This window comes from Spermophilus citellus, assembly GCF_964194105.1.
Source record: "Spermophilus citellus genome assembly, chromosome: 5".
NCBI lineage: Eukaryota > Metazoa > Chordata > Mammalia > Rodentia > Sciuridae > Spermophilus > Spermophilus citellus.
Genome location: NC_138186.1, coordinates 117826604 through 117851101, shown reverse-complemented (window position 1 = coordinate 117851101; position 24498 = coordinate 117826604). Strand labels below are relative to the sequence as shown.

The 24498-nt window shown below is 41.0% G+C and overlaps 1 protein-coding gene across 1 annotated transcript in view; it reads left to right on the top strand.

Moving 5' to 3' along the window:
* Positions 1 to 24498, top strand: part of SLC22A16 (solute carrier family 22 member 16) — a gene marked incomplete at its 5' end in the record, with an annotated part of 55426 nt that overhangs the window by 9351 nt on the left and 21577 nt on the right. The window contains one exon of the mRNA XM_081295009.1: positions 13735 to 13852. Within this exon, the coding sequence (XP_081151135.1) occupies positions 13735 to 13852 (118 nt within the window). The remainder of the gene's footprint in view (positions 1 to 13734; positions 13853 to 24498) is intronic.

Here is a 24498-nt window from a genome sequence, read left to right as displayed (position 1 = left end):
AAATAATGGCATTTGCCAGCAAATGGATGGAAATGGAGAATACCATGCTAAGTGAAATAAGCCAGGCTCAGAAAATTAAAGGTCGAATGTTTTCTCTCTATGTGGAAGCTAAAGCAAAATAAGGAAAAGAAGGCAGTGGGGGAGGATTGTATACACAAATACATTTGGAAGTAGAAGCAGTGATAGAAAAAGGAGAATGGGAGGGAGAGAGGAAGGAACGGACATGGGAAGATGCCAATCTGACCCGCTGAACTAAGGTCGCTCGTGTCACAATTTACCTTTACACAAGCTTCAGGACAGCTTTCCCCGGCTCTCAGCCTCAGGATCCCCCAAAGGGAGGGCAAGAGAAAGTCACTAGAGGCTGATGAGAGAGAGAGCACGTTTGGAAGTGAGCCTTTTTTCGGGGGTGCTGGGAGTTGCTGGGGGTGTGTGACACATACTGTTCTTACTTAGAAAGTTCTATCCATAAAAGGGCAGAAGGGGTAAGATTACAAGGGACCAGGTGAGTGTAACTCAACCCCAGCAGGTACACCTATACCTGAAGACCCACCTTGCTATCTGAGCTGGGACAACACCCAAGTCACCATGAATGTTGTGATTGGTCAGAGCCTCGGGCTTCAGGACTGGAAGGCATGGTCATTCAGAGTGGCTCTCCACAGGAAGAAATATGGAATGAGTTTAACAAAATCATGTTATATGCATATATAAATGTACCAAAGGGAATTTCACCTTTCCATATATGAAGAAAGTATCAATCAAAAAATAAAGGGGCAAAAGGAAGATCAGTAAAGGAGGGGAGGAAAAGTGGGTGGTGGGGGAAATGAGGGTTGAAATTAAATTCTTTGCATGAATGATTCTGCCAAAATGAACCCAACTACTATGTATAAATATAATTCTTTAATAAAAAGTGAGATATAACAAACAGTTTAAAAAAAGAACTCAGGGCTGGGGTTGTGGCTCAGTGTTAGAGCACTTGCCTAGCACAGGTGAAGTCCTGATTCAATCCTCAGCACCACATAAAAATAAATAAATAAAATAAAGGTATTGTGTCCATCTACAACTAAATAAAAAAAAGAACTCAGCACAAAATATGTCAACTGAAAGAAAATTGAGTTCCTTCATATTTAAACCTAGGATAGTTATAGAAACATGTTGAGTGCCTACTGTGCACCAGTTAATTTTGCTAGATGCAGGGCTTTATATTTTAAAAGTCCTTGAGAAGTTGTAACCACAAGTCAATTCCCATTTGTTTGTGTAGCTCAAATTAACATCACTTGGGAACTCCAAAAAACCCCTCAGACTAAAAAAAATCACTTAATGTGGTCCCAGATTGGCAGTGTCTTAAGACCTGTGGAAGAAGGAAATTAATGTACTCCCAGGAAAACTTCTTGAGAGGGACAGCCAACCACCTCTGACTTCTCCACTTCTATATCTTGCTGGGTATACCAAGACTGCAAGTCTATGACCACTCTTTTTCACAACCAATTCTTAAGAGTTGTTCATGCAGTCGGTAACCTTAAAATATGAGATTATGTTCTCTCTGTCATAAAGACTAGGCTGCTAACTGCTTGCTGTAAAAGCAGTGAATTCCTCAAATCCAGTGTTCCTCTTTATTGCAACCTAATACATGTGTGGGAGGTGTGGGTGTCACCTCTGCATGACTTATAGGTCAGGGGAACTGTTAGGAACATGCAAATGCTTGATTGCTTTCTGAGATGTTGTAAGCAATAAAGATCTTTTTTTCTCTGACCCAGAGGTTTTCTGTCAGCTCCATTAAATAGCAAAAGGTTAACTTATTAACTTAGTAGAGCAAAATCAAATTTGAGACTCTTTGCTTATAAGTCCTCAGCCTGAGAGGATTCTTAGGAACTATTTTTCGTGGTATATAAATAGTTTAGTCTAAACCAGAACACGTAATTAAAGGTACTATGAGTAAGAATCAGCAGAAGCAATAGCTATCAGAAATGAACTTCTATACAAAGACTTTACTGGAATTATCATGCACAAATAATAAAACATATATTGAGCATCTTTAAAGAAATAAAAGATAAACTTGAAAATATCAATTAAAAACTGGAAGTTGTATTAAAAATGACATAACAGGGGGAAGATGGCGGCGAAGGGAGTGCATCAATCCTGTGTACCGCGTCACTGTTCGGGAGAATGATGAGTTAGAACAGCTAAAAACTATCTTGTTAGGAATTTCTAGCAAAACGGGGGTGTTCCAAAACCTAGTGGAAGGATTTTCATCACACGAGGATCAGCTACAGGGGCTCAAACGCGAGCGATTTGTCCACACGGAGGGTCACGCCGCTTATTCAGCAAATCGCCCCGTGGCTAGAATCTGCGGCACGCGCTGGGAAGCAAGAGATAGCAACGCAAAGATACAGCGCTGTGGATTCTGTGGGCTCCTGCCAGCTGTGCAATCACTGTACACAGTGCTGAATTCTGGGTTTGAGACGGGGGAAGGAAGCGGTCCAGTTCGGTTCTCCAACGGTCAGACCACAGAGGAAGCCAGCGGCCACCATCTTGGAGAGTTGACGTCATCATCTCTGTTTTCGACTGATCGCAGCTCATTCAACCATAGAACAGGTAATTTCAGGCTGCCATTCGCCTGCGTCTTGCAGACAAATTACTTAGGCGCAGTGCTAAAGAACCTGTGGAAACTGCTTCTTGGGGCCTGCTCCCATCAGAACATACACGGAGCCCGGGGCGGCCGAATTCTGGCTCCCGGAACTGCTCTGGCCCAGGGCTAAGGAGCCTGCGGAGGCTGCTTCTTGGAGCCTGCTCCTATCAGAGCATGCACGGAGCCCAGAGCGGCCGGGTTCTGGCTCCCGGAACTGCTCTGACCCAGGGCTGAAGAACCCGCGGAAACTGCTTCTTGGGGCCTGCTCCTGTCGGGGCATGCACTGAGCCCGGAGCGGCCAAGTTCTGGCTCCCGGAGCTGCTCTGACCCAGGGCTGAGGAACCCGCAGAGACTGCTTCTCAGTCCAGATCCTGCTGAGTGCTGTGGGGGCCAGAGGGGCAGAGCAGAGCTGCAGCCCGCGTCCGGAACAGCCCCAGCGACCTGCCGGCGTGGTATCACTTCACCCCAACTGCGGTGGGGGCTGAGCAGAGCTGCTGCCCGAGCCCACAAGGTAGGCAGACCACCGGCCGATCGGCGGAACGGGCCCAGCGGCCTGCCAGCGTGGTAGACACGTCATACCAATGGGAGTAGGGGCAGAGCAGGGCCACCGCCCATGCCCGGAGTGGGCCTAGTGACCCGCTGGCATGGTATCGCTTCACCCCAACTGCAGTGGGGGCTGAGCAGAGCTGCCGCCCGAGCCCGCAAGGTAGGCAGACCTGTGACCGACCAGCGGGACAGGCCCAGCGGCCTGCTGGCGTGGTAGACACGTCATACCAATTGGAGTAGGGGCAGAGCAGGGCCGCCACCCGTGCCCGGAACAGGCCTAGCAACCCGCCAGTGTGGTATCACTTCAACCCAACTGCAGTAGGGGCCAAGCAGAGCCGCCGCCCGAGCCTGCAAGGTAGGCAGACCTGCGACTGACCGGCGGAACAGGCCCAGCGGCCTGCCGGCGTGGTAGATACGTCACACCAATTGGAGTAGGGGCAGAGCAGACCTGCCACCCGCAACCGGAACAGACCCAACGACCCGCGGGCGTGGTAGTCACGTCACCCCAATTGGAAAAGGGGCATGGCAGAGCCGCCACCCGCGCCCGCAAGGTAGGCAGACCTGCGACCAACCGGCACAACAGGCCCAGCGGTCCGCAGGTGTGGTAGACATGTCACACCAATTGGAGGAGGGGCAGAGGAGAGCCGCCGCCCGCGCCCGGGACAGGCCCAGAGGGCCGCCAGAGTGGAAGTCACATCACCCCAATTGGAGTAGGGGCAGAGCAGAGCCGCCTCCCACGCCCGGAACAGGCCCAGCGACCCCCCGGCGTTGTAGACACGTCACCCCAATTGGTGTAAGGGCAGAGCAGAGCCGCCACCTGCGCCTGCAAGGTAGGCAGACGTGCGACCGACCGGCAGAACAGCCCCAGGGGTCCGTGGGTGTGGTAGACACGTCACACCAACTGGAGGAGGAGCACAGCCACTGCCCGCCCTGCAAGGGAGACTTTTCAACGATACAAGAGTAATATAAATATATAGGGGGAAAATTTCAAAAACACAACAGTTTCACCAAGCAGAAAGAAACGCGAGCAGTATGAAACGACAAGGAAAGAAAGGACCACAAGCAATGCAGGTCAACTCAACTTTAGAAGAGGTAATAGCTGCAGCAGATGGAATGTCAGATAAAGAATTCAGGATAAACACGCTTCAGATGATCTGGAGTCTCAAGGAAGACATTAGACAGCAAAATTAGACAATGAAAGATCACTTCGACAATGAATTACATAAACAAATCCAAGAAGCAAAAGATCAACTATATAGGGAGATAGCGGTAATAAAAAACAAACAGAAATCCTAGAAATGCAGGAAGCAATAAACCAACTTAAAAACTCAATTGAGAATACTACCAGCAGAGTAGAACACTTAGAAGATAGAACATCAGACAATGAAGACAAAGTATTTCAACTTGAAAAGAACATAGACAGCTCAGCAAGACTGTTAAGGAACCATGAGCAGAACATTCAAGAAATATGGGACAACATAAAGAGACCAAACTTAAGAGTCATTGGGATACAGGAAGGCATAGAGGTCCAAACCAAAGGAATAAGCAATCTATTCAATGAAATAATACGAGAAAACTTCCCAGACTTGAAGAATGAGACAGAATCCCAAATCCTAGAAGCCTACAGGACACTGAATGTGCAAAATCATAAGAGATCCACACCTAGACACATTATAATGAAGATGCCCAGCATACAGAATAAGGAGAGAATTTTAAAAGCTACAAGAGAAAGGAAGCAGATTACATTTAGGGGTAAACCAATCAGGATAACAGCTGATCTTTCAACAGACTCTGAAAGCTAGAAGATCCTGGAATAACATATTTTAAACACTGAAAGAAAATGGGTTCCAACCAAGAATCGTGTATCCAGCGAAATTAAGCTTCAGGATGGAAGATGAAATTAAAACCTTCCACGATAAACAAAAGTTAAAAGAATTTGCAGCTAGAAAACCATCTCTCCAAAAAATCCTTGGCAAAACATTACAGGAAGAGGAAATGGAAAACAACAATGAAAACCAACAGTGGGAGGTAGGAGAGTAAAGGGGGGAAAATAATCAAAGAGGAAAACAAACCATGTTTAGTAACATAAATAAACAAATATGGCTGGAAGAACAAACCATATCTCAATAATAACCCTAAATGTTAATGGCTTAAACTCACCAATTAAGAGACACAGACTAGTAGAATGGATCACAAAACAAGACCCAACAATATGCTGCCTACAGGAGATGCATTTGATAGGAAAAGATATACATAGACTGAAGGTGAAAGGTTGGGAAAAATCATATCACTCATATGGACTTCGGAAACAAGCAGGAGTGTCCATATTCATATCAAATAAAATAGATTTCAAGCCAAAGTTAATCAAAAGGGATAAAGAGGGACACTACATACTGCTCAAGGGAACCATACACCAACAAGACATAACAATCATAAATATATATGCCCCAAACAATGGTGCAGCTATGTTCATCAAACAAACTCTTCTCAAGTTCAAGAGTCTAATAGACCACCATACAATAATCATGGGAGACTTCAACACACCTCTCTCACCACTGGACAGATCCTCCAAACAAAAGTTGAATAAGGAAACTATAGAACTCAATAACACAATTAACAACCTAGACTTAATTGACATATATAGAATATACCACCCAACATCAAGCAGTTACACTTTTTTCTCAGCAGCACATGGATTCTTCTCAAAAATAGATCATATATTATGTCACAGGGCAACTCTTAGACAATATAAAGGAGTAGAGATAATACCATGCATCTTATCTGATCATAATGGAATGAAACTGAAAATGAATGATAAAAGAAGGAAGGAAAAATCATGCATCACTTGGAGAATGAACAATAGGTTACTGTATGATCAATGGGTTATAGAAGACATCAAGGAGGGAATTAAAAAATTCTTAGAGATAAATGAAAACAGACACAACATATCGGAATCTATGGGACACATTGAAAGCAGTTCTAAGCGGAAAATTCATTGCTTGGAGTTCATTCCTTAAAAAAAGAAAAAAACCAACAAATAAATGATCTCATACTTCATCTCAAAATCCTAGAAAAAGAAGAGCAAAACAACAGCAAAAGAAGTAGAAGGCAAGAAAAATTAAAATCAGAGCTGAAATTAATGAAATCGAAACAAAAGAAACAATTGAAAAAATTGACAAAACTAAAAGTTGGTTCTTTGAAAAAATAAATAAAATTGACGGACCCTTATCCATGCTAACAAAGAGAAGAAGAGAGAGAACTCAAATTACTAGCATAAGGGATGAAAATGGCAACATCACAACAGACACTTCAGAAATACAGAAGATAATCAGAAATTATTTTGAATGCTTATACTCCAATAAAATAGAAGATAGTGAAGGCATTGATAAATTTCTTAAGTCATATGATCTGCCCAGATTGAGTCAGGAGGATATAGACGACCTAAACAGACCAATATCAATTGAAGAAATAGAAGAAACCATCAAAAGACTACCAACTAAGAAAAGCCCAGGACCGAATGGGTATACAGCAGAGTTTTACAAAACCTATAAAGAGGAACTAATACCAATACTTTTCAAGCTATTTCAGGAAATAGAAAAAGAGGGAGAACTTCCAAATTCATTCTATGAGGCCAACAACACCCTGATTCCTAAACCAGACAAAGACACTTCAAAGAAAGAAAACTACAGACCAATATCTCTAATGAACATAGATGCAAAAATCCTCAGTAAAATTCTGGCGAATTGGATTCAAAAACATATCAAAAAGATGGTGCATCATGATCAAGTAGGATTCATCCCTGGGATGCAAGGCTGCTTCAATATACGGAAATCAATAAATGTTATTCACCACATCAATAGACTGAAAAATAAGAACCATATGATCATCTCGATAGATGCAGAAAAAGCATTCGACAAAGTACAGCATCCTTTATGTTCAAAACTCTAGAAAAACTAGGGATAACAGGAACATACCTCAACATTGTAAAAGCAATCTATGCTAAGCCTCAGGCTACCATCATTCTGAATGGAGAAAAATTGAAGGCATTCCCTCTAAAATCTGGAACAAGACAGGGATGCCCTCTATCACCGCTTCTGTTCAACATAGTTCTGGAAACACTGGCCAGAACAATTAGACAGATGAAAGAAATTAAAGTCATAAAAATAGGAAAAGAAGAACTTAAATTATCACTATTTGCAGATGACATAATTCTATACCTAGCAGACCCAGAAGGGTCTACAAAGAAACTATTAGAGCTAATAAATGAATTTAGCAAAGTGGCAGGATATAAAATCAACACGCATAAATCAAATGCAGTCCTGTATATCAGCGACAAATCCTCTGAAATAGAAATGAGGAAAAACACTCCATTCACAATATCCTCAAAAAAAAAATAAAATACTTGGGAATCAACCTAACAAAAGAGGTGAAAGACTTATACAATGAAAACTACAGAACCCTAAAGAGAAATAGAAGAAGATCTTAGAAGATGGAAAAATATACCCTGTTCATGGATAGGCAGAACTAACATCATTCTCCATTGAGAATGATGCTAGCCTGAGGCTTGGCATAGATAGCTTTTACAATGTCGAGGTAAGTTCCTGTTATCCCTAGTTTTTCTAGTGTTTTGAACATAAAGGGATGCTGTACTTAGTCGAATGCTTTTTCTGCGTCTATTGAGATGATCATATGGTTCTTATCTTTAAGTCTATTGATGTGGTGAATAACATTTATTGATTTCCGTATATTGAACCATCCTTGCATCTCAGGAATGAATCCTACTTGATCATGGTGCACAATTTTTTTGATGTGCCTTTGTATCCGATTCGCCAGAATTTTATTGAGGATTTTTGCATCTAGGTTCATCAGAGATATTGGTCTGTAGTTTTCTTTCTTTGAGGTGTCTTTGTCTGGTTTTGGAATCAGGGTGATGTTGGCCTCATAGAATTAATTTGGAAGTTCTCCCTCTTTTTCTATTTCCTGAAATAACTTGAAAAGTATTGGTATTAATTCTTCTTTAAAGGTTTTGTAAAACTCCGCTGTATACCCATCCGGTCCTGGGCTTTTCTTGGTTGGTAGTCTTTTGATGGCTTCTTCAATTTCATCCATTGATATTGGTCTGTTCAAATTGTGTGTATCTTCCTGACTCAGTCTGGGAAAATCATATGACTTAAGAAATTTATCGATGTCTTCACTATCTTCTATTTTATTGGAATATAGGTTTTCAAAATAATTTCTAGTTGTCTTCTGTATTTCTGTAGCATCTGTTGTGATATTGCCTTTTTCATCCCATATGTTAGTAATTTGAGTTCTCTCTCTTCTTCTCTTTGTTAGCATGGCTAAAGGTCTGTCGATCTTATTTATTTTTTCGAAGAACCAACTTTTAGTTTTGTTAATTTTTTCAATAGTTTCTTTTGTTTCAATTTCATTGATTTACTCTCTGATTTTAATTATTTCTTGCCTTCTGCTACATTTGCTGTTGTTTTGCTCTTCCTTTTCTAGGGCTTTGAGATGAAGTGTGAGCTCATTTATTTGTTGTTTTTTTCTTTTTTTGAGGAATGACCACCAGGCGATGAATTTCCCTCTTAAAACTGCTTTCATTGTGTCCCATAGATTCCAATATGTTGTGTCTGTATTTTCATTTATCTCTAAGAATTTTTTGATTTCCTCCTTTATGTCTTGTGTAACCCATTGATCATTCAGTAACATATTGTTCATTTTCCATGTGATGTAGGATTTTTCCTTCCTTCTTTTATCATTGATTTCCAGTTTCATTCCATCATGATCAGATAAAATGCAAGGTATTATCTCCACCCCTTTATATTTACTGAGGGTTGCCCTATGGCATAATATATGGTCTATTTTTGAGAAGGATCCATGTGCTGCTGAGAAAAAAAGTATATCCATTTGATGTTGGTTGATATATTCTATATATGCCAGTTAAGTCTAGGTTATTGATTGTGATATTGAGTTCTATAGTTTCTTTATTCAAATTTGTTTGGAGGATCTGTCCAATGGTGAGAGAGGTGTGTTGAAGTCACCCATAATTTTTGTGTTGTGGTCTATTTGACTCTTGAACTTGAGGAGAATTTGTTTTATGAAGGTCGCAGCACCATTATTTGGTGCATAAATATTGATAATTGTTATGTCTTGTTGGTGAATGGTTCCTTTTAACAGTATATAATGTCCTTCTTTATCCCTTTTGATTAACTTAGTCTTGAAGTCGATTTTATTCGATATGAGGATGGCCACCCCTGCTTGCTTACGAGGACCGTGTGCATGGTATATTTTTTCCCATCCTTTCACCTTCAGCCTGTGTATGTCTTTTCCAATCAGATGTGTCTCCTGGAGGCAGCATATTGTTGGATTTGCTTTTTTAATCCATGATACCAGCCTGTGTCGCTTTATTGGAGAGTTTAAGCCATTAACATTCAGAGTTACTATTGATATATGGTTTGTACTTCCATCCATGTTTGATTATTTATTCTTTTTTAAAAAAAATTAGTTTGTTTCTCCATGATTATCTTTCCCCTCGCCCTCTGTCTTTACCGAGGCACTTCCTACTGATGGTTTTGTTTATTGTTTTTCATTTCTTCCTTGTGTAGTGTTTTGCTCAAAATGCTTTGCAATGCTGGTTTTCTGGCTGCAAATTCTTTTAACTTTTGTTTATCATGAAAGATTTTTATTTCGCTGTCATACCTGAAGCTTAATTTTGCTGGATACAGAATTCTTGGTTGGCATCCATTGTCTTTCAGTGTTTTAAATACATTGTTCCATGACCTTCTTGCTTTCAGTGTCTGTGATGAAAAATCCGTTGTTAACCTTATTGGTTTACCCCTGAATGTGATCTGTCTCCTTTCTCTTGTAGCTTTTAATATTTTCTCTTTGTTCTGTATATTGGATATCTTCATAACAATGTGTCTTGGCGTTGGTCTACTGTGATTTTGTGTGCTCGGTGTCCTGTATGCATCTACAATTTGTATATCTGTTTCCTTTTTTATTTCTGGAAAGTTTTCTGTAATTATTTCATTCAGCAGGTCACTCATTCCCTTGGTTTGAATCTCTGTACCTTCTTCTATCCCGATGACTCGTAAATTTGGTTTTTTGATGTTATCCCATAACTCTTGGATGTTTTTCTCGGATTTTTTACCAGCCTTTCTGAGTTGGCTAGACTCTTTTCAAGATGATATATTTTGTCTTCATTATCTGACGTTCTGGCTTCTACTTGCTACATTCTGTTAGTGATACTCTCAATTGAGTTTTTAATTTGGTTTATCGTTTCCTTCATTTCTAGAATTATTGTTTGATTATTTTTTATAATCTCTATCTCCTGATAAAGATGCTTAACTTCTTCTTTTATCTGTTTATGTAATTCATTCTCAATGTGTTCTTTCCCTGCTTGAATTTGCTGTTTCGTATCCTCTTTAAGGTTCCATTCCATCTGTCTAAGGAGTTCCTTGAGTTATTTATATGACCATTTTTCTGATGACTCTAGGTCCTCCTGAATACTTAGGCTGTCCTGCATTGTTTGTACTCCTTTTCTTCCTTGCTTTTTGAAGCTGCTCATGTTACTTCTTGTTCTGTTTGACTGATGAGTTACTGTTTACTCCTATAAATTTATTAGATGCTTGGGAGGAAAGGTATTAGAAAGGAAGGGAAGAAGTCACTAAAGAGAATGAGAGTAAGCAGGTAGAATTCAAGGAAGGGGGGATAAGATAATTGAAAAGAAATGAAAAGACAAAAGAAGAAAAAAATAGGAAATAAAAAAGAAAAAAAGTAAAAAAAATAATTTGAAAAATTAAAATTAAAATTAGAAGAAAAAAAATTTAAAAAAATTGTAAAAAAAAATTTTAAAAAACAACAAGAAAGAAAAATGAAAATGAAAGAAAAACCCAAATAAAAAAAAAAAGAGAAATGAAAAAAAGAAAAAAAAACTAATAAATGCAGTCTTAGAGTTTGATTAACTTCTCTTCCAGTAGGTGGTGCTGTGCCCACCAGGCCAAGTTTCTCCTGTCAATACGCGGGAACCAATCACTGTGCAGCTCCTCCTCCCAGACTGGGCGAGTTTCCAATCCTGAGTGCCTAGGGCCTCCTCTTGTGTCTAGTCACTTCCCACTTTTCCTCTAGCCAGGCCCGTCTCACGGGTGCCGCTCACCACAATACTGGCTACACGCCAGGTCTGCTGCTCCCGGGAGCCCTATTTTCATGAACGACTGGGCACACTCTTCCAGTTTGCCATTCCCTCAGACCCTAAGTTTGTAGAGCTTGGGGCTGAGAATCCTCAGCGAATTTCACTTGCCCTCCGGTAGCCACTTCCCCAGTACCTGGTGCAAGAGACCTCAGCTGTCAGCACTGGTGGGAGCGGAAGTTCCGCGCCGCGGGTCCCGCGCCACCTCTGATTCCCTGGGTCTGGCTATTGTGCTCACGGGAGAGCTGGGAGGGGCCCTTACGGGAGAGCTGGGAGGGGCCCTTACGGGAGAGCTGGGAGGGGCCTTTAAGGTTTCCGCGATGTGTGGAGAGGGAAGGCTAGGGAATTACACACCTGTAGCCGCAGGTTTCAATGAAGTTATCTCCTCCGCCGCAGTCTGATGACGTCAGTTCTCTGCCATGGTGGTGTCTCTTGCAAATGGCGACAGTTCGTTTCCCTTTGCCGGGCGACCAATGCAAGGGTGGGTCCTTACTGTCTCTCCCAAGCCCTGTTTCAAACCTGTGGCCACTACCTATGAAGGCTCGGTAGGCATTTACTTCCGTAGGATCAGAAGGGCTGACCAGTTGTTTCAGCTGGATGGATTAGTGCTGAGTCACAGCTGTTTGTCTGCAGGAAGCAGGCGAACGGGAGCTTGAATTCAGCCGATCCGGGCTCAAAGTGTGTTCTGAGAGGCCCAGACTGTTCGCCCCAGATCCACGTCAGCTCAGCATTGCCTAGTGATCCTGGGCAAACAGATTTAGGTTGTTTACGACTCCCTATGCCTGCACAGCTGAAGAGGTCAGAGACTTGATCTCTCTGTGCCCGCCGCCATGTTGGAATGTCTGTGTCTTAATTTCTGACAAGAACCCCCAGGGGATGAAGAGGAAAGACTTCCTATTTGACTTGAGTTTGCAAAGCTCCATGAAAGTTGTCAGATGGAGATGACTTTTTAAAGGTGAAGGGGCAACTCTCTTGAGAGAGCTTGGCACCCTTCAGGCAAAGAAGAAAAAAAAAACTCAGCCCATTTCCTCTGGTGCATCAGAGGAAATGCAAGTACATAGAAGCCTGGCAGGACAGGGCAGGATAGGGTGGCAGAAGTGTAGGATGGATAAAGGAAATGACAAGAGACAAAGCCATGACAAGGATATTTCATTTCTAGGAAGTGGGAGGTTGGAAAAACTGGTGGAAGACCATTGAAGAAATGGTGAAGGCTAGAGCCAAAGCCAGAAAAGTAGGGAGAGAAAGACAAAGACCTATATGGAAAGTATTTCTGATGTGATATATTTGGTGACCAATATGCAAGGGGGTGAGTGGCCGTCAGGAGAGGTATATGATAAGGGTAAGGATGGCAGGGAGAGAGCAGCTCCAGAAGAGAGTGGAGTATGTCTGGATATTTTTCAGTAAGTTTGTACTACCTATGGATCATGGGGGGAAAAGAAGGGATATATTCAAAATTAATACCAACTACAACATCAAGGAAAGATGGCGGCTCTGCAGGACATTAGAGAGAGTTAATAATAGCACATGCTCAGGAATCCAAGCAGGGGAAGTAGGTGAAACCACAAGGGCAGTGTGGCCAGTAGAGGACCTTAGGAGAGGTTGGCCTTGAGACAGGGGCCATCAGAGAGAGGTAAGCACAATTGGGAGTGATGTTCTGTAAGCCATGGGACAGCAGAGCCCTGATGAGTAGGCAGGGTCAGTGCCACCAGAAATGACAGGCAGAAGAGGACCAAGGTGGGCAATTTGGAGTCTCTGGTGACAGCAAAGTAGGCACAGGAAAGTTGGTTGCCCTTGGCCACCATCAGCTGAGGAATAGAAATTGAGGAAGTAGGTATTCCCTTCTGATGAGTCTACTGGGAGGAAATGTGAGGTGGCTAAAGGAGCCATGGGGTCATCTTTTGGGTAAAAGAGACTTAAACTGAAAAGAAGGAGTTTTAGAGAAAAGGGAAAGATAGAGGGAAAAGAAATAATGCGACAGTTAAGGTCTCAGAGGAGGTGGGAAGAGGCATGATCTGAGAGCCTTACAGAGCCAAGAAAACCAGGCTGCCTCCATTTTGCAAAATGGTGTTTTGGAGGGAAAGGAGTTTGTATCTCCAGAGAGGCGTGAAACAGAGAGGCTGAATGCAGATGCAGATTTGTGTGAGATGACCCAGAGTGACTGTGTGCACTAGCAGCTTAGCTCAAGGCTTCCTTACTGAATGCTGGTCTCTTGAATCAATCATGTGTTAACTCATGATTTGCCCAAAATAAACATAGGAATAACTGCACTAAGCTATTAAAAACACAGGTAACTCGTCTCTCATGAACTGGAATGGATGCTTAAACTGTTACAAGCTGACTTTGCTTCTTCCACTGTGTGATTCTTATTTTGCAGACTAGGAAGGCGAATGGTCCTGTGGTGCACAAGCACTGGCATATTTTTGTTCGGAATAATGTCAGTATTTACGTTTGATTATTACAGCTTCGTGATTGCACGCTTTCTTCTTGCTGCGGTGAGTTGTTTTCTCTTACCACTTTAGTTCTGCTACGATATTTCCATTTTTACCTTAACTCTTTTTAGTTTTGCTCATTTAGAATCTGGTGAGAGACATCAAGGACTGACTAATCTTTGTTCACTCTCCTGCGGGAGTCTTTCTGGGGCATATTAATGACTTATGTTTAGAATGGAACTCATTTACATGAAAAATTGCCACTTATTGGGCAGAAAATTTTTTTTTTTGCTCAACTATGCCCCCACCCTAAAATGATAAAGGCATTGTTTTATTTCTGAGCAATTATTCTGGTCTAGTCAGGACCTGTATACCCAAACCAAACAGACAAAAGGTATTGTCAAAGTGGTTTGTATAATGTAAAAAAGAATATAAATGACTCTTTGAATTTTTTAAAAAAAATATTTTTGAAGTTGTCGACGGACCTTAATTTTATTATTTTTATTTATTTATTTATGGTGCTGAGAATCCAGCCCAGTGCCTCACACTGGATTCGAGGCAAGTGCTCTGCCACTGAGCCACAACCACAGCCTGAGGCATTGAATCTTTATGAGGATTGGGGGAGTCCAGTGGACAGATCAGGAATTTGAAAACCATTTTTGTCATATATTGACAGCCATATGACCTTATACAAATATGGTATTCTCTTAGAGCTGTGGTTTCTATTCTATAAACTATGAAAAATAATACCTGTTTCCTGGGTTGTTATCAGGATTCAGTGAGACTCAATGTAAACACCCAATGTTGCAACCCCTGGCACAGAGCAGGCACACTTCTGACAATGGCAACTGTTACCGGAAGTGGGCAGCAGGCAAGGAAGCTGTTTCCAGGATCAATGAAGCTTTCCAGACAAGCTTCTAAACTATCAAACAACACAGCAGTGATTTTTTTTTTTTTTTTGATTAGAGGTTGTTGATGAAGACTAATGGAGTAAAGTTTGTATCTGGGGGGGAAGAATTTGTGATCTTAATAAAATCAGAGCAGGGTATGCATAAAAACCCCACCTCGAGGCAGGGTGGATGATGAGGGTCCAGAGTCAAGACAGGGACTTCAAGCTCAGAAGAGATCCCCAGGACCCTTCGGGAACAAGGTGGTGTGTTTGGTTTTGGTGGATGAAAAAGGATGGTCAAAGTTGAAGAGATATATTTTTTTTTTAAAAAAAAAACAATCATTGTAGTTGTAGATAGATAGAATGCCTTTATTTTATTTATTTATTTTTATGTGGTGTTGGGGATCAAACCCAGTGCTTCACATATGCTACGCGAACACCCTGCCACTGAGCTACAGCCCCAGCCCTGAAGAGACATGTTTTAAAGTATAGAAAATTAAAGGTGTTGGGCTGGAGTTGTGGCTCAGCAGGAGAGCACTTGCCTAGGTGAGCGAGGCCCTGGGTTCGATCCTCAGCACCACATAAAAATAAAAATAAATGTTGTGTGTCCAACTACAACTAAATAAATAAAATATTAAAAAAAAAGAAAATTAAAGGTGTTGCACCCAAAATAAAAGTAAACACACATATTTAGGAATGTTAAAGAGTTTTTTCATATGAAAGATAGCAACCAATAGTTCTGTTTCAACTGAAGACATGGCTCTGTAATTCCAGGGTCAGATTTGTTGAGAGAGACCTTTTGGAGGGACTAATGGCTCCACAGAGGCATATGTACTGAGAAAGTCTGAAGGTCCTTTTTGGAAGACTTATAAGGATAATTCTAAAGATATCTGTTTCAGTCTTGCAAAATACCCTGAATTTGTTCACAGAGCCAAGAACACGAGGCTGTACCTGTTGAACACATCTGTGAAATGTGGTATTTAATTTTTGGAACTCTTTCCTTTGATTTTCAAGGGAAATAAATTTGTGGTAGGATTCCAAGTATGGTGGAGATGCAGACAGATTCATTTACTCAGATATTTATTGATCTGTCTGTGGAGTGCAGTGCTAAATAAACCAGACCCGACTATTTCAATCATTCTACAGTCTAGAGGAAAACAAGGATGTTGATCATCCATCTTTAAAATACAGAAATCCTATCATACATGACAACATGGATGGAGCACCATTATGTTAAGTGAAATAAACCAGGCACAGAAAGACAAGTACCACATGACCTCATTCATGTGTGGAATCTAAAACAGTAGATCCCATAGAAGTTGAGAATAGAATGGTGGTTACCAGAAGCTAAAGAGGGTAAGGGGGAAGTGGAGATGGGAAAGGGTTGGTCAACAGGCTTTAAGTTAGAGTTAAAAATGAGAGGTTCTGGTGTGCTGTTGCACAGTCAGGTGACAATAGATGGTCATAACGTCTAGATAGCAATAACGTCCTGAATACTTCAAAAAAATCTGGAGGGGATTTTTAATGTTTTCACCACAAAGAAATGATAAATGTTAGCTGGGAGCAATGGCACATGTCTATAATCCTAGCAGCTTGGGAGGCTGAGGCAGGAGGATTCTGAGTTCAAAGCCAGCCTCAGCAAAAGTGAGACTTTAGACCTGGCACTTGAGCTTAGCATGCAGAGTGAATGTCTGTCACGAGCCTGTCATGATTAAGAGTGTTTACAGTGTTTAGAATTAATCTCTATCTCTAAATAAAAAACAAAATAGGACTGGGGATGTGGCTCAGTGGTCGAGTGCTCCTGAGTTCAATCCCTGGTACCCCCTCTCCAAAAAAAAAAAAAAAATGATAAATGTTTGAGGAGATAAATATGTGTAGCCTGATATGAACATGTATACATGTTGTACAATGTGAAATGTGGCCTTAATGTATCCCATGCATATGAATTTTTTTGTCAATAAATTAAATAAACAAAATGTACACAAATTGCAAATAATAAATAATAATCGATGGCTTCCCACAAAATATACTATGTAACCAACAGAACATACATACCTGAATATATACTTACAACATTAATGGCGAGGGGTCCCATTGGGGTCCAGACGATCAGGGGATTTTTAGTTCTGAGGGGGGGTAAAAGAAGAATATTTCAGTAGAGGTAGCAGCAGGTGAGAAGGTGGTACTTGTCTTTCTGTGCCTGGGATGAGAAAGAATTAAAGGTGGAATATCTGAAAAAGATGGCTGCTGCGTACGGGGGTTGCTGAAGTGCTGAGCGTGGTGCTCGGAGCAGCGGCTTTAATCGAGATTTCGCGCAGCTTGTAAGAGCTCCTTTCACCATTAATCTTTAGCGGACCACTTTGCCAAGCAGCAGAAAGAACAAAGAGATTGAAAAAAGAGATGCTTGGCTCCTGGACACTTTGCTGCTCAGAGCCGCGGGCGCTTTGCGCCCATCTGCTTCCTCTTTCACTTCGCTCCCGGAAGAGAAGCTGAATGTGTAATCAGCAGTGGATTGTAAGTACCTGAGGCAAAGAAAGCTCAGTGCGCCCCGCCTTTTTTTTTCTTTTTTAATATTTTCTATACAGGGAGAGTTTGTGGATTGGGATTGTTGGCTGGCTGTGGTCTCGGGGCCGAAAATCCACTCCGCGGGAGCCGCCATTTGCTTTCTGCTTGCTGTCTTGATGGCTCTGTCTACATTGTCCAGCAGCCACAACTAGGGGTTGGAACTGGGCTGCGTGCCGAGCCCTGTCCTCCGAAGGCTGGACCACGGCCTCAGGCGCCTCGGTCGCCTGTTCGCCGCTGCACCTTCGGGCAGAGCCTGCTCTGGGGTCGTTCGGCATCCCCCTGCGAGGGGACCCTTGCTCCGGAGGAGGGGGACGGAGAGTCATGGCGACAGCCGCTTGGGCCACGGGAGCCGGGCACTGGGCCGAGGAGCGGCAGAGGCCATGGCGGCGCCGCTAAGGTCACGGATGAGCGCGGCGCCCATGAGTGCGGCCCAGAGGTGGAGGCGACGGCGACAGGGTTTCATTTCTAGAAATCTGGACTGGAAACAGAAGCAGCAGTTTGTATAATCCCAAGATCTTGCTTATGCCAGGAAACTGTAAGGGTAACATGAATATCATTGAGGAGATGTAACATGGTGGCAGGCGCGGAGAGATCAAGTCTCTGACCTCTTCAACTGCGCGGGCATAGGGAGCTGTAAATTATCTAAAGGCTGTTTGCTCAGGATCACTAGGCAATGCTGAGCTAACGTGGATCTGGGGTGAACAGTTTGCGCCTCTCAGAAAACACACACTGAGCACGGATCGGCTACATTCAAGCTCCGGTTCGCCTGCTTCTCATGACTCAGCACTAACGATCCCGCTGAAATAACTAGTCGGCCCACCTGATCTCACAGAGGTAAAAGCCAACCGAGCCTTCATAGGCAGTGGCCACAGGACTGAAACGGGGATTGGGAGAGATAGTCAGGACCCACCCGTTGCATTGGTCACCCGGCATAGGGAACGAACGGTCACCATTTGCATGGGATACCACCTTGGCAGAGAACTGACGTCACGGGCGGAGGAGATAAATGCATTTAAACCAGCGAGACAGGTGTGTAATCCCCTAGTCATCTCTCTCCACACAGCGGGGGAAAACTTAAGGGCCCCCCCCCAGCTCTCCTGTGAGCGCGATAGCCAGACCGAGGGAATCAGGAGTGGTGCGGGACTCGCGGTGCGGAACTCCCGGCTACCACTCCCACTAGTGCTGACAGCTGAGGTCTCTTGCACCAGCTACCGGGGGTGTGGCTACCTGAGGGCAAGCAAATTCACTGGGGGTTCTCAGCCCCAAGCTCTACAAACATAGGGTCTGAGGGAGGCAAATAGGGAGAGTGAGCCCAGGCGTCCATGAAAACAGGGCTCCCAGGAACAGCAGACCTGGTGTGTAGCCAGTATTGTGGTGAGCGTCACAGGTGAGCATGGCATGGATTGAGGAACCACAAGAGAAGGCCCTAGGCACTCAGGATTGGAGACCCGCCCAGTCTGGGAGGAAGAGCTGCTGCACAGTGATTGGTTCCCACCTATTGAGAGGAGAAGCTGGGCCCAGTGGGCACAGCTCCACCTACTGGAAGAGAAGTTAATCGAACTCTATGACTGCATTTATTATTATTAATATTATCATTTTTTTCTCTTTTTCTTTTTTTTTTCTTTTTCTTTCATTTTCAATTATTGTTGTTGCTGTTGTTCTTTAACTTTTTTTTAATGTTTTTAATTTTTTTGTTTTAATTTTTTTATTTTATTATAATTTTTTAATTTTAATTTTCATTTTTTTATTATCATTATTATTTTTGTAAGAAAAAATTTTTTTCTTTTCTTTCTTTATTTTCTAATTTTTTTGTTTGTTTGCTTGTTTTTGTTTCTTTTGTCTTTTCATTTCTTTTCAATTTTCTTATTCCCCCTTCCTTGAACTCTACCTGCCTACTCTCATTCTCTTTAGTGACTTCTTCCCTGCTCTCTAATATCTTTCCTCCCAAGCATCAAATAAATTTATAGGAGTAAACAGTAACTCAGCAGTCAAACAGAACAAGAAGTAACATGAGCAGCTTCAAAAAGCAAGGAAGAAAAGGAGTACAAACAATGCAGGACAGCCTAAATATTCAGGAGGACCTAGAGTCATCAGAAAAATGGTCACATAAAGAATTCAAGGAATACCTTAGACAGATGGAATGGAAACTTAAAGAGGATACGAGACAGCAAATTCAAGCAGGGAAAGAACACATTGAGAATGAATTACATAAACAGATAAAAGAAGAAGTTAAGCATCTTTATCAGGAGATAGAGATTATAAAAAATAATCAATAATTCTAGAAATGAAGGAAACGATAAACCAAATTAAAAACTCAATTGAGAGTATCACTAACAGAGTGGAGCAAGTAGAAGCCAGAACGTCAGATAATGAAGACAAAATATATCATCTTGAAAAGAGTCTAGCCAACTCAGAAAGGCTGATAAAAAATAACGAAAAAACATCCAAGAGATATGGGATAACATAAAAAAACCAAACTTACGAATCATTGGGATAGAGGAAGGTACAGAGATTCAAACCAAGGGAATGAGTAACATGCTGAATGAAATAATTACAGAAAACTTTCCAGAAATAAAAAAGGAAACGGATATACAAATTGTAGATGCATACAGGACACCGAGCACACAAAATCACAGTAGACCAATGCCAAGACACATTGTTATGAAGATAACCAATATACAGAACAAAGAGAAAATATTAAAAGCTACAAGAGAAAGGAGGCAGATCACATTCAGGGGTAAACCAATAAGGTTAACAACGGATTTTTCATCACAGACGCTGAAAGCGAGAAGATCCTGGAACAACGTATTTCAAACACTGAAAGACAATGGATGCCAACCAAGAATTCTGTATCCAGCAAAATTAAGCTTCAGGTACGACAACGAAATAAAAATCTTTCATGATAAACAAAAGTTAAAAGAATTTGCAGCCAGAAAACCAGCATTGCAAAGCATCTTGAGCAAAACACTACATGAGGAAGAAATGAAAAACAATAACCAAAACCATCAGTGGGAAGTGCCTCTATAAAGTCAGAGGGCGGGGGGAAGGCTAACCTTGGAGAAACAAACTAAAAGAAGATAAATAATCAAACATGGATGGAAGTACAAACCATACATCAATAGTAACTCTAAACGTTAATGGCTTAAACTCTCCAATAAAGCGACATAGGCTGGTAACATGGATTAAAAAAACAAATCCAACAATATGCTGCCTCCAGGAGACACATCTGATTGGAAAAGACATACACAGGCTGAAGGTGAAAGGTTTGGGAAAAAATATACCATGCACACGGTCCTCGTAAGCAAGCAGGGGTGGCCATCCTCATATCGAATAAAATCGACTTCAAGACTAAATTAATCAAAAGGGATAAGGAAGGACATTATATACTGTTAAAAGGAACCATTCAACAACAAGATATGACAATTATCAATATTTATGCAGCAAATAATGGTGCTGCGACGTTCATAAAACAAATTCTCCTCAAGTTCAAGAATCAAATAGACCACAACACAATAATTATGGATGACTTCAACACACCTCTCTCACCATTGGACAGATCTTCCAAACAAAATTTGAATAAAGAAACTATAGAACTCAATATCACATTCAACAACCTAGACTTAACTGACATATATAGAATATATCAACCATCATCAAATGGATATACTTTTTTCTCAGCAGCACATGGATCCTTCTCAAAAATAGACCATATATTATGCCATAGGGCAACCCTCAGTAAATATACAGGGGTGGAGATAATACCTTTCATTTTATCAGATCATAATGGAATGAAACTGGAAATCAATGATAAAAGAAGGAAGGAAAAATCCTACATCACATGGAAAATGAACAATATGTTACTGAATGATCAATGGGTTACAGAAGACATAAAGGAGGAAATCAAAAAATTCTTACAGATAAATGAAAATACAGACACAACATATTGGAATCTATGAAACACAATGAAAGCAGTTTTAAGAGGGAAATTCATCGCCTGGAGGTCATTCCTCAAAAAAAGGAAAAACCAACAAATAAATGAGCTCACACTCCATCTCAAAGCCCTAGAAAAGGAAGAGCAAAACAACAGCAAATGTAGCAGAAGGCAAGAAATAATTAAAATCAGAAAAGGAAGAGAAAAACAACAGCAAATGTAGCAGAAGGCAAGAAATAATTAAAATCAGAGCGGAAATCAACGAAATTGAAACAAAAGAAACTATTGAAAAAATTAACAAAACTAAAAGTTGGTTCTTTGAAAAAATAAATAAGATCGACAGACCCCTAGCCATGCTAATGAAGAGAAGAAGAGAGAGAACTCAAATTACTAACATACGGGATGAAAAAGGCAATATCACAACAGATGCTACAGATATACAGAAGACAATTAGAAATTATTTTGAAAACCTATATTCCAATAAAATAGAAGATAGTGAAGACATCGATAAATTCCTTAAGTCATATGATTTGCCCAGACTGAGTCAGGAGGATACAAACAACTTAAACAGACCAATATCAATAGATGAAATAGAAGAAGCAATCAAAAGACTTCCAACCAAGAAAAGCCCAGGACCGGATGGGTATACAGCGGAGTTTTACAAAACCTTTAAAGAAGAATTAATACCAATACTTTTCAAGTTATTTCAGGAAATAGAAAAAGAGGGAGCTCTTCCAAATTCATTCTATGAGGCCAACATCACCCTGATTCCAAAACCAGACAAAGACACCTCAAAGAAAGAAAACTACAGACCAATATCTCTAATGAACCTAGATGCAAAAATCCTCAATAAAATTCTGACGAATTGAATACAAAAACACATCAAAAAAATTGTGCACCATGATCAAGTAGGATTCATTCCTGGGATGCAAGGATGGTTCAATATACGGAAATCAATAAATGTTATTCACCACATCAATAGACTTAAAGATAAGAACCATATGATCATCTCAATAGATGCAGAAAAAGCATTCGACAAAGTACAGCATCCCTTTATGTTCAAAACACTAGAAAAACTAGGGATAACAGGAACTTACCTTGACATTGTAAAAGCTATCTATGCCAAGCCTCAGGCTAGCATCATTCTCAATGGGGAAAAATTGAAGGCATTCCTCCTAAAATCTGGAACAAGACAGGGATGCCCTCTATCACCACTTCTATTCAATATAATTCTCGAAACACTGGCCAGAGCAATTAGACAGACGAAAGTAATTAAAGGCATAAAAATAGGAAAAGAAGAACTTAAATTATCACTATTTGCGGATGACATGATTTTATACCTAGAAGACCCAAAAGGGTCTACAAAAAAACTATTAGAACTAATAAATGAATTCAGCAAAGTGGCAGGATATAAAATCAACACGCATAAATCAAAGGCATTTCTGTATATCAGCAACAAAACTTCTGAAATGGAAATGAGGAAAAACACTCCATTCACAATATCCTCAAAAAAAAAAATAAAATACTTGGGAATCAACCTAACAAAAGAGGTGAAAGATTTATACAATGAAAACTACAAAACCCTAAAAAGAGAAGTAGAAGAAGATCTTAGAAGATGGAAAAATATAAACTGTTCATGGATAGGCAGAACTAACATCATCAAAATGGTGATATTACCAAAAGTTCTCTATAGGTTTAATGCAATGTCAATCAAAATCCCAACAGCATTTCTTGTAGAAATAAATAAAGCAATCATGAAATTCATATGGAAAAATAAGACCCAGAATAGGAAAAGCAATTCTAAGCAGGAAGTGTGAATCAGGCGGTATAGCGATACCAGATTTCAAACTATATTACAGAGCAATAGTATCAAAAACAGCATGGTACTGGTACCAAAACAGGCAGATGGACCAATGGTATAGAATAGAGGACAGATAGACTAATCCACAAAACTACAACTTTCTTATATTTGATAAAGGGGCTAAAAGCATGCAATGGAGGAAGGATAGCATCTTCAACAAATGGTGTTGGGAAAACTGGAAATCCATATGCAACAAAAGTTAACTCAAAGTGGATCAAGGAGCTAGATATCAAATCAGAGACTCTGCGTCTGATAGAAGAAAAAGTTGGCTCCGACCTACATATTGTGGAGTCGGGCTCCAAATTCCTTAATAGGACACCCATAGCACAAGAGTTAATAACAAGAATCAACAAATGGGACTTACTTAAACTGAAAAGTTTTTTCTCAGCAAGAGAAACAATAAGAGAGATAAATAGGGAGCCTACATCATGGGAACAAATTTTTACTCCTCACACTTCAGATAGAGCCCTAATATCCAGAGTATATAAAGAACTCAAAAAATTAAACATTAAGAAAACAAATAACCCAATCAACAAATGGGCCAAAGACCTGAACAGACACTTCTCAGAGGAGGATATACAATCAATCAACAAGTACATGAAAAAATGCTCACCATCTCTAGCAGTCAGAGAAATGCAAATCAAAACCACCCTAAGATACCATCTCACTCCAGTAAGATTGGCAGCCATTATGAAGTCAAACAACAACAAGTGCTGGCGAGGATGTGGGGAAAAGGGTACTCTTGCACATTGCTGGTGGGGCTGCAAACTGGTGCGGCCAATTTGGAAAGCAGTTTGGAGATTCCTGGGAAAGATGGGAATGGAACCACCATTTGACCCTGATATTGCCCTTCTCGGACTATTCCCTGAAGACCTTAAAAGAGCGTACTACAGGGATAATGCCACATCGATGTTCATAGCAGCACAATTCACAATAGCTAGACTGTGGAACCAACCCAGATGCCCTTCAATAGATGAATGGATAAAAAAAATGTGGCATTTATACACTATGGAATATTACGCAGCACTAAAAAATGACAAAATCATGGAATTTGCAGGGAAATGGATTGCACTAGAGCAGATTATGCTTAGTGAAGCTAGCCAATCCCTAAAAAACAAACACCAAATGTCTTCTTTGATATAATGAGAACAACTAAGAAAAGAGCAGGGAGGAAGAGCAGGAAGAAAAAAATCAACATTTAACAGATACATTAGGTGGGAGCAAAAGGGGGAGAAAAGGGAAATTGCATGGTAATGGAGGGAGACCCTCATTGTTATACAAAATTACACATAAGAGGTTGTGAGGGGAATGGGAAAATAAACAAGGAGAGAAATGAATTACAGTAGATGGGGAAGAGAGAGATGATGGGAGTGGAGGGGAGGGGGGATAGTAGGGGATAGGAAAGGTAGCAGAATACAACAATTACTAATAGGGCATTATGTAAAATTGTGGTTGTGTAACCG